This window comes from Mustela lutreola, chromosome 3 (assembly GCF_030435805.1).
Source record: "Mustela lutreola isolate mMusLut2 chromosome 3, mMusLut2.pri, whole genome shotgun sequence".
In the NCBI taxonomy this organism is placed as follows: domain Eukaryota; kingdom Metazoa; phylum Chordata; class Mammalia; order Carnivora; family Mustelidae; genus Mustela; species Mustela lutreola.
The window spans coordinates 191,923,353-191,938,365 of record NC_081292.1 but is presented as its reverse complement, the minus strand read 5'-3'; the positions used below and the strand labels follow the sequence as shown (position 1 = coordinate 191,938,365).

The window sequence follows — 15,013 nt, the reverse complement described above, 5'->3', positions numbered from 1 at the left end:
AAGATTGAGGACAGCTTTCAAGATATATACAATATAGCATGATAAAATACATTGAAATATGTGAGGAGAAGACAGAATAAATATAGGAAATTATACAGAATGAAGGTGAATTTAATCACAAAACGTATTCCATCAAATCCTAAACACTGCTAAGGCTGGGCTGCAAATTTGGCTCTGAGCAGACATGGGAGGCAAGGTAGCATATGGGAGTCTCAGCATCTTAAAACAGTAGGTTTTTTAAAATGACTTTTAAAAAGATTTTATTTATGTATAACAGAGAGATAGTGAGAGAGGGAACACAAGCACAGGGGGTCTGGAGAGGGAGAAGCTGGCTCTCTACTAAGCAGGGAGACTGACATAGGGCTGGATGTGGGGCTGGACATGGGGCTGGACATTGGACTTGATCTTGGGACCTTGACCTGAGCTGAAGGCAGAGGCGTAACTGACTGAGCCACCCAGGCACCCTCAAAACTGTTTCTTAAGCCAGTAATGTAGGAACTCCTTTTTCATTGAAAACATTATTTTTATAGATCCCTAGAATTGACTCATTATAAGATGCATAAACGAGATATATGCTCCTTATGCTGTTAGCTCTTATACAACTAAAAAATAAATTTATAGATAAAATGATGAGAAATAAAACTATAAAATTATACATTACTTATTAACAACATTAGTTAAATGTAACAAATGATGTTTGGCTGAACTTAAGTTACTGCTTGAAATGTGAATATGAAGCTCACTGCTCAGACTCTTGTTCTTTTGAACTTAGCTTGCTATTCTGGGTGTCATGTGAGGGTTCATTTAGTATACCATTTTTCTGTTTGGTTTATATTGCATGCCTTGACATCATTTGGTTTTCATTTGGACAATAAAAATCTGAATATTTTAATATTAGCTGGTTCTATATCCTGTTGTAAGCACAAATAGAAACATGGGCTGTGAAATTTCTGTCTGTATTTGGTTATGAGACCCTCATCTAGATAATAGGGGATTCTCATAAATACTTCAAGGTATTTGTGTTTTCATTTTGATGATCTAAAAAGTGAAGTAGAATGAACAGTTATTCTACCTTGTGGAAATTCACTTCATTGAAAATTACTGGCCATGAAGATTATAGGAGGAAGAACATTGCAGGTAATTTCTGGGCTTGGGGTTTGGGTGACATGTTGCCCTTCAACAAAGAAATGATATAGATAGAGTCACAGGTTTGATGGCCAAGATAAAGAGTTAAGTGTAAGGTTTGTTAAATTTGAGATGCCTATGGGACAGCAAGATATAGTGTTAAGGAAGCAGTAAGCCACATGATTTCAGAAGGGGTATCTGGGCTAAAGAGAGAAATCTGAGAATCTTTAGTATTGTTATGGGCTAAATTGTGTGTCCTTCTTTCCCCCAAATTCATCTATTGTAGCTCTAACCCCGCTATAAATCAGAATGTGACTGTGTTTGGAGATAGGACCTTTAAAGATGTAATTAAGATTCAATGAAGTCATATTGGTGGTCCCTAATCCAATCTGACTAGTGTCTTTAGAAGAAGAAGAAATTTGGACACACAGGATGTGCACACACAGAGGGATGAACGTGTGAAGAGGCTGCAAGAGCGTGGCCATTTATTTGCAACCCAGAGACAGAGGCCTCAGGATGAAATAACCCAGCAGGCACCTTGATCTGGACTTCAGCCTCCAGAACTGTGACAAGTAAATTTCTGTGGTTTAGGCGACCCAGTCTGTGACATTTTGTTATGGGAGCCCTAGCAAACTAATAAAAGCATGTATTGATAGTAGTGGAAGCCATGGAATTTATGAGGTCATAATCTAGAAGTATACCATAAGAAGAAAAGTTAACCTCAGTGAGAACTCTGTAGAATACTTCACATCTTTAACAGATGGGTGGAGGGAAAGTAGTCCTCAAAAGAGAATGGCAAGGATTGTCAGGGAGGTAGTAGAAAAATCAGCACAGGCTGATGGGAACCAAAGAGAAAGTTTCTAAAAAAGAGAAGGTACTACAGAGAAGGCAAGGAAGACAAAGCCTGAAAATAATTTTGGCAAATGCACCTTAAGAAGAATAATTCTATCAGAATGATTCTGAATGAAGCCATAGTCGAGAGGATTGGCGTTTGAATGGGAAGTGGGGAAAAGGAACATAACTCTTAAGATGATTGGCCATGAAATGAAGAATCGTGCACTATAAAGCAAGCCTTAGCATAATTTTTAATGACTGCATAATTGTCCATCATTTGATTGTATTGCTTTCAGATTGATTTCATTAGAAATTTGTTTCCTTTTTATTTTTATTACTGTTTTAAATAACTGTGAAAAACATATTTCACTACATTCTACTTTGCACTAGAAACAGTTCCTTAGGCACGACTGTTGACTTGCAATCGTTGGATGAAGGAACATAAACATTTTTAAGGCACTTATTAGACCCATTGGATAATTTTCTAGGAGGACATACCTATTTATGTTTGTTTTCACATGCAGTGTATGAGAGTGTCAATTTCATGACTTTCTAGATAGAACTGACTTTCATGATTTTTAAAAACATCTTTGTGTTCTCTATTAAAGGGATCCTTACAGAACTACTAATTCTAGACCTGGAGCAAGGATAATTAAGTATGAGTCTGGTGTATTTTATTGGGTGAGAAGGTAAGGAAGTACTCAGAAAGTGAGAAAGGCATGTCAAATGTACATGGAATCTGCTTGAAGGGGCTCTCCCTGGGCAAATCAGAGAAAACTTGACTATCAAAAAGAGTGGTACAGTAATGAATTATACCATACTGTAAAAAAAATCATTAGTCTGTACTACTACTGTTAAAAATAAACTGAGGCATATTACAATTTTTAAGAGCTTATTTGAGCAGGAATTTTTTTTTTTTTTTTTAAGATTCTATTTATCCGACAGAGAGAGACCACAAGCAGGCAGAGAGGCAGGCAGAGAGGGAGGAGGAAGCAGGCTCCCCGCTGAGCAGAGAGCCCAACGTGGGACTGGATCCCAGGACCCCGAGACCACGACCCGAGCCGAAGGCAGCAGCCCAATCCACTGAGCCACCCAGGCGCCCCTGAGCAGGAATTTTTAAGAGCTTATTTGAGCAGGAATTGAGCATTTCCAAACACGAAATTATTGGAAACATTACAGGGACAGGAGCTAGGGGAAAGACTTTTATTTATTTACTTATTTTTAAAAAATATTTTCTTTATTTATTTGCAAGAGAATGTGCGCACAAGAGCAGGGAGGGTCAGAGGGAGAAGCAAACTCCCTACTGAGTGACCCTCCGGGAAGGCAGTTGCTTAACCCGAGGAGCCATCCAGGCACCCAGGGGAAAGACTTTTATAGAGAAGAAGCAAAAGCAAAACAAGGAAATTGTTTGATAGATTACAGCTTAGGCAGTTGCTGTGTTTGTAAAGCCTAGGTGGTTGTTTGTGATTGGTTAGCCTTAGGTTTCAAATTCATAAGCTTGAGGTATTACAGGCTTAGGTTTGGGTTTGCTTATGAAGGCTACTAAGGCATTAGAACTATCTCAGTCTAATGGTCTCCTTATTTAATTAATTGAATATTGGGAATCAATATAAAAAAAGAAAAGGAAAAGCTATTTTGAGTACAAATGCAAGTGATACCTGATGGAAGAATATAAGCATAGTACCATCCTAACAATAATAGACTCAGTAAGTACCATAAGTCCGTGCTTCAACGAAGGGTTTGTTAGAGGTCACAACCAATAATCCCAACTTTCTCACTCAGGTAGGTGAGATTCTCTGCTGAGAATGATAGTCAAGGTAATGGGGCAGGAGGAAGGGTGTGATGTGGGATAGTAGTTGAGAAATCAAAGAGGAAGCTGACGACTCTTAGGGAGATTACTGAGGGCCCCCCTGAGGGTGGTAGGGATTTCCTTGTACTGGTATCAGCTGTCCGGTTTCGGTGCTGCTCTCCATAGCCGAGAAGGCTAACTCGAGGAAAACTGGGTAGGGATTTGCCAAAACTCTTGAGCAAAGGGCTTGACGAATTTAATTAAAATAGCCCCTCACTTTGGGTTTCCTTTCTGACCGCCCCTGCCAAGCCCCACAATTGGGGTCAGCAGGTTTGGGCACGTTTTCTCACAGCAGTACAAAAAGATGGGCTAACGGTAGCCAGGGTGGGCAAGACGAGGCTTGGTAATTTTCTTTGCACTCAGTCTTGGTGCAACACAAAAGCTTGAACGAGAAGACTAGCTCTGGGGCTCACATCGCGTACTCTGGGGTAAGGCACTGTGCCAGAAGCTTTCAGTGAAATGTTTTACTTTATTTTCAGACGCTGTCTGTGCAGTGGGTGTTGTTATCAGCCTCATTGTAGAGTTGAGGGCAGGAGCCCGAAGAACTTAGTAATTTGTTTACGGTCACAGGGCCAGTTGTTGCCCGTCACTTAAGCGTGACACCGGTCTGCGCTCTCGTGAATGTCAGTCCCTGCGGACGCGGAGCGCGGTAACATCTTGCGAGAGCCCTCATCATCGAACACATACGGTAACTGCGGCGGCCCAGACAGCACCCGTCCGGTGACCCCGCACGCGTGATGCTCACGCGCGCAGTCGCCTTGGCTTCTTCTGGGAAGGCTGAGCCGGCCTAATCAGTCAAATTGCCCAAGACGACTCTATTTGAGCTCGACTCCTTTTGCCTGGGCGTCTGATCCGAACGTGGCGCGGCTGGGAAGGAGGGGGCGGAGCCGGCGCCCGGGAGAGTTGCGGATTGGAGAGGAGGAGGAACAGGGGGCGGAGCCTTCGGGGGAAGCGAGAAACCGCATCAACCATGTAAGTGGCTTTGCTTCCTGCAGCAACCGCCGGCGGCCCGAGTATCCCCGTCGCTGCGCTCCGGAGCTGGCTTCCTGCGCCTGGACGGGGTGAAGCGGCGACTGGGGTGGAGGGTGGCCGGCGGGGCCGGGGCGGGAGGCGCTGGCAAGAGGCGGCCTGTCGCGCGGCCGGCTGGCGCTGAGAGCGGGGAAGAAGGCCGGTGTGAGGAGCTCCGGGGCCAGAGCGGAGGGGAAGGCTGAAGTGAGGGCGAGAGCTGGCGTTTCCCAACCGTGTCGGGAGGCCGGCTTGCGGCCGAGGCAGGGCACCGAAGGGCGGAGAGCCCGCGCCCGGGGCGAGCCGGCTCCCTGATTCCCCGGTTGCCCCTTCTCTGGCGAGCGGGGAAGGGAGCCGGGTGCGGCTGTTCTTGAAGCGGTTTCCTCGGAAACATTTGCAGTTCCCTTGCCCGTCTCCTGTCCCGGGTCCCCGAGCTTGTTTTGGAGGTGCACAGTCCAGTTCCTCCTCCTGTCAGTTGCCGCCGTAGACTGAAGAAGAAAGTTCCTGAGCTACAGAACACGACACCAATAGTGGCTTTTCCGATACGTATCTACGTCCTTAAATGATTGCTTCTGCTCTTCGAGTCCGTTCCGTTTCTACCCGGGTGTGAGGAGGAGGCTTGATTTCCCAGTTAGTATTTGCCCTTTGCTTAGAATATTCCCAACAGAAGGGTGAGGATGAAATGTGAGGGGTATTTTTAGGGAATTAAGAGTCCGCTGTTCCAATAGAGTGGTTATGATTTTTAACATACTCGAGAAATATGAGAAGTGCTAGAAGTCTGTATAAAGCAAGTTACTTAGGTTTATCGGAAGTGTGTAGGTATATGCTAAATGATCAGGTGTGGATTCAGTGCATCCTCTTTTATAATGAGTACCTGCTGACGGTAGAGGTAGTGGGTCGGGTGTGGCGCTCTCTTATTTCTCACTTATTTGAATCTGGTTTTCTGCCACTCCAGAATCCCATCAGGATTCAAAAATAACCTTAGTTTTCATTTTGGGTTGGTTTTGTTTGTTTGTTTTTGTTTGGTTGGATTTGGGAAACACTGGGCAGGTGAAGTCTTCTGTGGAGCCAAACTACAGTCCCTTTTTCTTTCCCTGAGTGCTCCCTTTTTCTTCTTTTTGGGAAGAGTAATATGGATCATGTTGTGGTCTTGCTTTAGTATTTTTGTTGGCATGTTGATGAAAAATTGAACAGAAAAACCCTTTGTTGTTGGAAACTGACATTTCTGGTGTTCAGCTGACTTGTATTATTTTGGGTACATTTTAAGTATTTTTAAAAGCTGTATGTAGGAATGATTCAGCTGATACAACTTGGGTTTTTTCATCTGCTTTATTTTGAAATTGGCTAGTAGATCGGGCTTGTTTAATACCTTATTAGCTTTCCTATTGGCTTAATCACCGAGATAACGGGTGGTGGGTCTGTATATACTAGGAGCCTTCAAATGAGAAGAGGCAGAGTACTGGCATTTGGAAGAGTAGGTTAATATTTCTTTCTTTCTTTTTTTTTTTTTTTTAAGATTTTATTTATTTATTTGACAGAGAGAGATCACAAATAGGTAGAGAGGCAGGTAGAGAGAGAGGAGGAAGCAGGCTCCCTGCCAAGCAGAGAGCCTGATGCGGGACCCGATCCCAGGACCCTGAGATCATGACCTGAGCCGAAGGCAGTGGCTTAACCCACTGAGCCACCCAGGTGCCCCTAGGTTAATATTTCTAATTGCCTATCACTTAGCAAAGACTCCTGGTTTATATCACAGACAGTTTTTAAGCTTTCAGAGTAAGAATTATAAGTTTTTTCAAGATCCTGGTGTCCTTATGGAATTTTTGAGATGAACTGTGTGACTGTGTTTATGTTTCAGAGATTATAGTTGCTGAGTGTTGTCATGGTAATTTTTATCCTCATATTTCCAAAGCTGATTAATTAGTTTTGTATGTGGGTGACCCTCTGAAGTAATGCTGAGATTCTTTATTCAGATTGCTAACTCTGCTTCTGACATTATTTCTGTCAAAGTAGAATGTAGATTGTTTTCCCAGGCCTGAGTGTTCCTGTAATCACATAATCCCTTTTCCTTAGTGCTTTTTTTTTCTTTCCTTTTTTCCCCCATTCCCCCTCTTTTTGAGTTTACATTTCTTCAGTCAGCAGCTTGCTTCAAAATCCTTTATGCTGGAATATGGATTGTTGACTACTCTCCCCAATAGTGGATGGTATTAGAGGCCTCCTCTCTCCCTCTCCTTCCTTTCTTCTTCCTCCCTCCAGCCCCTCCCTCACTCTGCGGGCTCTCAACCTACCTACCTTCCTTCCTTCCTTCCTTCCTCCACCTTCCTCTACTTTCCTCTCTCTCCTCCATCTCTCTGTCTGCTCTTCCTCAACACTCCTTCCACTTTTTCTTCCTCCTTCCCCCTCCGCCACCGTACCAATAAACAGTTATTGCCAAATCATGTTCAAGTCCATGGTTTAATTTCTGCTTTGTTTAATTAATTAATTATTAATCAGGCAATGTCTTGAGTAGTTAGAATTCAGTTAGGCTAGAATTGGAAGTATGTGAAGAGCTACAAAAATAATTAAAAAAAATATTTTATTTACTTATTTGACACAGAGAGAGAGAGAGCGGGCACGCGATCACAAGTAGGCAGAAAGGCAGGCAGAGAGAGAAGGGGAAGCAGGCTCCCTGCTAGGCAGAGAGCCCGATTCGGGAATCGATCCCAGAACCCTGGGATCATGACCTGAGCTGAAGGCAGAGGCTTAACCCACTGAGCCACCCAGGCGCCCCTACAAAAATAATTTTGATCTAAAGAGGAATTCTAGAATGAAACTTTGGGGTCTACTTACAGTTCTATCACTGACTAGCTCAGTGACCCTCAAGAAAGGTGTTTAGGTTTAGTGTACATTGCTTGCCTCCAAGATGAAATGTAGTAATAAGGGACACCTGGGTGGCTCAGTTGGTTAAGCAGCTGCCTTCGGCTCAGGTCATGATCCCAGCGTCCTGGGATCGAGTCCCACGTCGGGCTCCACGTCGGGCTCCTTGTTCAGCAGGGAGCCTGCTTCTCCCTCTGCCTCTGCCTGCCATTCTGTCTGCCTGTGCTCTGTGCTCGCTCTCTCTCCACTCTCTCTGATAAATAAATAAAATCTTTAAAAAAAAAAAAAGAAAGAAATGTAGTAATAAGTCCAGCTCTGTGCTCTCTCCAGGATTTTTGCAAAAATAAAACAAGATGGTAGATATGATTTTGAAAGTGAAAAGCATTTGAAAGAGTATGATGTCCTCATAGTAGAACATAAATTAGTTGACAAACTATAGAACTTTAATGACTAAAGTTATGTGTAGTTTATGGTTCTCATTTATTTGAAGTATTAATATGGCAGGAAATAGACACTCGTGTTTTTCTGTAACCTCCATCTGTTGATGTGGTTACCTTTCCTACTTCAGTTGAACTATGATTTTTAGTTTTTGGGAAAAAGCCCTTTAAGATCTTCATTTTAATGTCTATATGAGTTTACTCTTAAAAGGAGAAGAACCAGGTTCATGTGCCTAGAAGAAGAGATGCTAGGAACAGCTTGTTGATTTGTATAGTTTTTGAACTGATAAGGCATGGCTTGAGGTTATATATATTATATATATAATATATAATTACATATTATAGAAATATATAATTTTTGAGGTTATACACAAGTATCATTAAGGGTTGACTGTTGCATCTTGGAAATATTTATGTTTTACATTTTTTATTTTTCCAATTTTTAAAAAAGATTTATTTACTTTAGAGAGTGAGAGAAAGCACGCCCACATGTGAGCTGATGGAGGGGCAGAGGGACAGAGAATCTCAAGCAGACTCCGACTCCTTGCTGAGCTCAGAGCCCATATAACTGGGCTCCAATTCCATCTCATAAACCCTGAGATCATGATCTGAGCTGAAATCAGGAGTCAGACGCGTAACTGATGGCTACCCAGGTGCCCCTGATTTGCATTTTTTTAAAAGAAAAAATTGAAATAAGTTCAAAAAATTTTGAGGAATTAATATACTTGTGTAAAACCTGTTTTCCCCGGTATTGAGTATCTGTCTTTAAAAAGAGAAATCCTAAAATGAAAAAGATATAAATTATGTCAAAATGCTTTTTTTGTTTTTTTTCCTGCTCACATTTATATTTACCTCCAAATTGTTAATGATTTCGATGTTTTCTGTAGATTGAATAACAATGTAGGCAGTTAGATTGGCTATATAATCATAGTTTCATGTGATTGAGACCTTTATGATCAAGACTGCAGTGTTTCTAAGCCTTAATTTGCAATATAACGCTGAACTAGATTTATTTACTCTTTGGTTTTCAGAGGTCTGAGTTTTCAGAGTCAGATTTCCAGAGATTTAGGGCTGCTGTTTCGACTTTTGAGCTTCCTTAGGAACTCCTATCTTTTGTGTTTTAGACTCATGAGATGGCCACAGATGATAAGGCTTCCCCAGCAGTGGACTCTGCTAATGATTTGCCGCGGTCTCCTACTAGTCCTTCTCATCTCACACACTTTAAGCCTTTGACTCCTGATCAGGACGAACCTCCTTTTAAATCAGCGTATAGTTCTTTCGTCAATCTCTTTCGATTTAACAAAGGTAAGCATTATTCTTAAGGATCAGAGAAGCTGCAGTTTTGATTTTCCGAAATTCTCTTGTTCAGCTTTCATGCTGTGTCTTTGCAAGGATGTGAAATATCAACAAGGAGATAGCTTTAGCCATAGGTCACTGGGGTTTATTGATTATGAAGAGAAAGCTAGAGTTTTCCCTGCTATCTTACTAATTATTGGTAACTAAAGATCTGAATTGAAAGCTAAATGTTAAAAAGAGGTCCCTTTTTGAAGTTAGCCTTTTTTTCCCTTTCTTAATATATTTCAACTTTCTTAAATTCACAGAATGGACTTTGTTCTTTTAAGGGTTAATAGACAAAAAGATTGTAATTAGATCCATAAAACTAGAAGAATCAGCATATAGGAGGAAAGGTTCTTCTATTTCCAAAATTTAAACTGTTATCATGCCTGTTGCCTTAAACCCATTAGATTAAGTTATAAATGTAATGATATCAAGAGAATAGATACTTTTTACTTATATATTTCAGGAAATTCAGTATCGATGCAGTACTTTTATGTAATGAACAGTCTGTGTTCCACACAAATGAAGTGTTCCCAAAAGAAAACTTCGCTTCCAGGATCCAGTTCAGGGTCACATTTTGCATTTGGTTTTCATCTGTTTTTAGTCTCCTATTCTTAGTCTTTTGTGAGGTTGACATTTTAGTAGATAACATGCCAGGTATTTTATAGAATCTCCTTTGTTTGGGGTCTTCCTTATTTTTATTTTTTTTCACTGAAGTGTAGCTGACAACATAGTGTTACTTTAGTTTCCGGTGTACAGCACAGTGATTGGACAAGTCTATACGTGGTGCTGTGCTCCAAGTGGAGCTTCCCTCTGTCACCATGCAATGCTCTTATATACCATTGACTATGTTCCCTGTGTTGTGCCTTTCATCCCCATAACTTGTCCATTCCATCAGTGGAAGTGAAAAGGTACTTTTTAAATGAGCTCTTTTCAAGTAATACATTTTTTACCTAGAAAAAAATTTTTAAAAATATGGCCTGTATCTTCGCTTTCTATTTGTCTGTATTATTTGATATGCAGTAGAAAGTAATCCCTCTTGTAAGGAATTTGAGAGTTAATTATTAAATGAATTCAGGAGAAATTTTAGTAGTATTAACTGACTTTTAATAGTAGTCATATTTAAAGCTGTATAAAACCTCTTCTTAGTCCACTTTTAAGATAATGACTTTTTTTAAAAGAATATTTTTTATTTATTTAACAGACAGAGATCACAAGTAGGCAGAGAGGCAGGCAGAGAGAGAGGGGGAAGCAGGCTCTCTGTTCAGCAGAGAGCCCAATGTGGGGCTCGATCCCAGGACCCTGAGACCATGACCTGAGCCGAAGGCAGAGGCTTAACCCACTGAGCCACCCAGGTGCCCCAAGATAATGACTTTTAAAAAATCTTACTATTTACTTATAGATTTATGGAAAAATTGGGAAGCTAGTACAGAGTTCTCATATACTCCCACACCCAGCTTTCCCTATTATCATCTTACGTTAGTATAGTGTATTTATTATACTGTATTATATTCATGAACCATCATTGATGCATTGTTGTAAACTAAAGTATGTGTTTTAATCATACTTGTTCAGTTTCTACCTCAAATCCTTTTTCTATTCTAGGATCTCATCCGGGATACAACATTATATTTACTCGTCATAAAATAATAATCTTCTTATTCAGCAAATGTTTATTGAGCCCCTACTATCTGCTTACTGTTGCACTGTTTTAATAGTGTATGGTATCTACCCCATAAACAAAACCGATCAAAAAAATTCTCTGCAGTCATGTAAAGCTTGTATTCTATTTCCTTTAATATGCTCACAATATTTCTAATGAAATGTAAAACAAACTGGGGATCACATATGCCAAGGGTATGTCAGCTTGTAATTTTGTCACTTTCTTTGAATTTCTTTTTTTTAAACTTAATTTTTAATTATGCAAGTAATACGTAGTTACATTGTTTTCTGAACAATTTCATCCTCTTTGCTGAACTCTTGAGTTTTACTTTTTCAAATAATGCCAAGCTTTCCTTTGTTACAGAACGCGCAGAAGGGGTCCAGGGAGAGCAGCAGCCTCTAGCTGGAAGTTGGGCCAGCCCTCAGCTTCCTTCAAGAACACAGTCTGTGAGGTCACCTACACCTTATAAAAAACAGCTTAATGAGGAACTCCAGCGACGATCTTCAGCAGTATTAGGTGAGACGGTGCTTCTCATTTCATCTCTCTCATGTGTTGGATTTTTCCAGTCATTGTGTTTTTCAGGTTGTTTATTGACTTAACTTTTCTACCGTTTTGGAATAGTCAGGTGCTCTTCAGAATTAATGACACTATTGCCTTGGTAGTGAAAGAATTTGTTGATACCTAAAAAAAATTCCTAAGCGCTTTATTAAATTTTAACTTAGGCCAAGCACAGATCTCTTGACTGTTTTTTGATTAATTACTTGCTTGGGTTTCAGAAGAGAACAGTTTGCAACATCCCCAGAACACAGGTTAGTTTCAACTTTGTGAATGAATTCTGCATCTGTTCTTGGGATGGCTAGTATAATGTGGTGCGCATGCCTCTGGCTGCGGAACTCTGTCACCTCCGTTAGCGGGCTGCCACTTGCTCTTGGCCTTCTGTCCTTGTTGGGGTGCAGACTGTCCTTGTGGCTGGATGAGCTGAGCTCTTGCCTGTTTGTTCTCTGTCCTGGTCTACTATAGTCATCTCCTTCATTTTCATGCTCTTCTGATGAGTATAGACTGGGGGTCAGTGCCTGAATCGAGAGACAAAACAAATGAGTTGTTTTATGTTTTATTTCTGTTAGAGTATTGAACTCAGCACAGTGGTTTGCCCAGCTAAAGGTGATAGAAGAAAGGCAGTGAGAGGTGGCCTAAGAGAGGAGGAGGGGGCAGCATTGGAAGTCAAGTGTCCCTCGACACCATATCCTATCTTGTCTGGCCAGCTTCCTCATGAGATCCTTGAGTGAAAAGTAGGCAGGCACAGGTAATGATGGTTGGCGGGAGGATATCTTACGGCCAGCTGAGACTCGGTATGGAACCTGAGGACTGGAGTGGGGCTTGTGCACGTTTCCTAGGGCAATGAGCCTCAGCCTGGGTTCCATCAGCCATTTTGGAAGGAAGACCCAGAAGGTGGGAAGGGGGAGAGGGAGAGAGGAGCTCTTCTTCTACCCCAGATTGTGGGAAGGAAGAGACCATCCCCACCTATCCTTTAAGCTCAGTAAACTCCTTTGCTTTTAAACCTGACCTGTGGCCACACTGTTGTTTTTGTTGAGGGATCTGACTATGTCCTATGCTGAATTAAGCATAGAATTTCCTTATTTGTCAAATTTAGGAGTTGGACTAGAGGCTCTTAGGGATTACAAACTGACAGCCTATCACACCTTGCCTTGGTGTTTTGATAAACTTGAATTTAAATATCACTAGGTAGGGGTGCCTGGTTGGCTCAATTGGTTAATCCTCTGCCTTTGGCTAAGGTCATGATCCCAGGGTCCTGGGATTGAGAGCCCCAAGTTGGGCTCTCTGCTCAGTGGGAGCTGCTTCTCCCTCTCCCTCTCCTCCTCCCCCCTGCTCATGTGCTCTCTCTCTCTCTCTCTCTCAAATAAATAAATAAAATTAAAAAAAAAATCACTGGGTGGAGCTTGTAATGTCTAATTTGCTGCAATCCTTACCACTCCTAACTGTCTTTTATCGAGTCCCTTTGATTCTTTGATTCTTTCTGCCTTAGCTGCTAGAGACATTTACATTTAAGCTTCGGAAGCCTGGGACTGTTTGACCAATCAAGTTCCTTTTTCTACTGCAAGGCTGTAATTCCACAATTTATTAGCCCTGTGACTTTAGGAACATCATTTCATTATGTAATATCCGTTTTACAACAGAAGCATCTAAGGTTATTTAGGGCAGAGTGCTAGACCAGATTTCCTCTCAGGTCTCTTTCACCTTCATGTGTGATTCTTTTGGTTCCAGCAAAGGCTTGCGTTTCCTTTTCTGTTGAGTGATGCCATTAGTACTCTCTTATGCTTCTAAATAGCTAAATGCAAGGGGTTGTCCCTGCAGGGGAGCACAGCCGTTGCAGTCTAACAGCTTCATCTGCCTCTCTTTTTACCTTATGAATTATGGACACTTCCTTTATTTTGTGATACTCAAGGAGAATTTGGTCATTCTAATGCTTGCATGTTGTATTCCAGTAACAACACATCTGAGGTGTCTGCTGAAATTAGCATTCGACTATAGAAAAAGTTTTTAAAGTTTTCTAACATAGGTGCACTTTTGATAATTATTTGTGTTATTCAGTTGTCTTGGGAAGTTCTTTGTCAATTTAGATTCAGAGAACAACCACTCGTTTCTTGGTAATCCTTTCTGTGCCACCCAACCCAAACAAAGAACATTTAAAACAAATCTAGTGGTGAGTTTGAGAAAGACTTGAGTCCGGGTATCTTCCATCTTGATTTCCATAAGTTATTTGTTAATGAGATTAAACTAATAGAGATTTTCATCCCTTTTATCAAGCCACCTCCCTTCATTCTTAAGCTTTGTAACAGCCAGAGCCAGGAAACTTCAGTCGTAATCTTACTCTAAAATAAGGAAATAATATCATAGTTTTTGTGGGTGTATGCATTTTGTCCATGAAGCTGAATTTGGTTTACTATTGATAGGACTGGCTTCGGTATTGCTATTAAAAGTGTAAGTGATGTCTTTCAGTTTGGAGATGCAGGGTCAAGAAGGTGGCAGGAAAGGGTGGGACTGGAGTTCTAGCAATTCTTTGGTGTTTTTAATCTGTTTAGATCTTGGTGAAGGGAATTGTGGGTAAATCACCACCCTGGATATTCTGAGCTCTCTCAGTCTTTGGGGATGTGGTTATTAAACTCTTTTCTGATCATCTGCTTCATGAGGCTTTAGGTACTTGGTCTGTAGACTGAACTGTTTGGCTGTAGACACTAAGCTAGGTCAACTCACAGGGATTGCTTTTTCTTCTAAATTTTTAGCAGGTATTTATGATGATTTGGGAACAAAGAGCCCAGTAAATCATAATGAATTTTGGGCCCTTCTGAGCAATGTGTCTGTCTGAGGCCTCAAAGCCATCAGTGGTCTTAGACAGTGCTTTTCTTAGGTAGCCCTTACTTGCTTGTGAAGCAGTGTTTTACATGGTAATAAATACTTCCAATAGCCGCTTATCTTTATAAAAACTAGTTTAACTCTCAATCCATATCAGTGGCTGGGAGAACATAAAGGCACTGTGCATCACATATATACCTTATTTTGCAAAGATATTAGAGACTAATAACAAGGTTGCCTTTTCTTTCTTTCTTTCTTTTTTTTTTTTTTTTTTGGTAAATCTGATTCAGACACGAGAAGGAAAGCAGAACCTACCTTTGGAGGTCATGACCCTCGTACAGCTGTTCAGCTTCGAAGCCTCAGCACAGTATTAAAACGCCTCAAGGAAATCATGGAGGGGAAAAGCCAGGTACTCTCTAGGGGGTTTAGAAGATTTTTATTAAATACTTATATGGGGCTTATGCCATACTCACTAAAAATGGCATAATGCTACTCGACTCGAAAGAATGTTCAGCTAGTACTTCCTCCAGTTATGAA

The 15,013-nt window shown here is 41.1% G+C and overlaps 1 protein-coding gene across 7 annotated transcripts in view; it reads left to right on the top strand.

Moving 5' to 3' along the window:
• The first annotated feature begins 4,695 nt into the window (after positions 1–4,695).
• PIKFYVE (phosphoinositide kinase, FYVE-type zinc finger containing) overlaps positions 4,696–15,013 on the top strand; it is a 78,480-nt gene continuing 68,162 nt past the window's right edge. For 2 of the 7 annotated variants that reach the window (XM_059168223.1, XM_059168216.1), the window contains exons 1-4: positions 5,467–8,756; positions 9,228–9,408; positions 11,468–11,620; positions 14,767–14,885. In XM_059168223.1, the coding sequence (XP_059024206.1) occupies positions 8,745–8,756; positions 9,228–9,408; positions 11,468–11,620; positions 14,767–14,885 (465 nt within the window). In that variant the 5' untranslated portion in view covers positions 5,467–8,744. The other 5 variants (XM_059168222.1, XM_059168219.1, XM_059168221.1 and 2 more) reach the window with 5 other exon arrangements.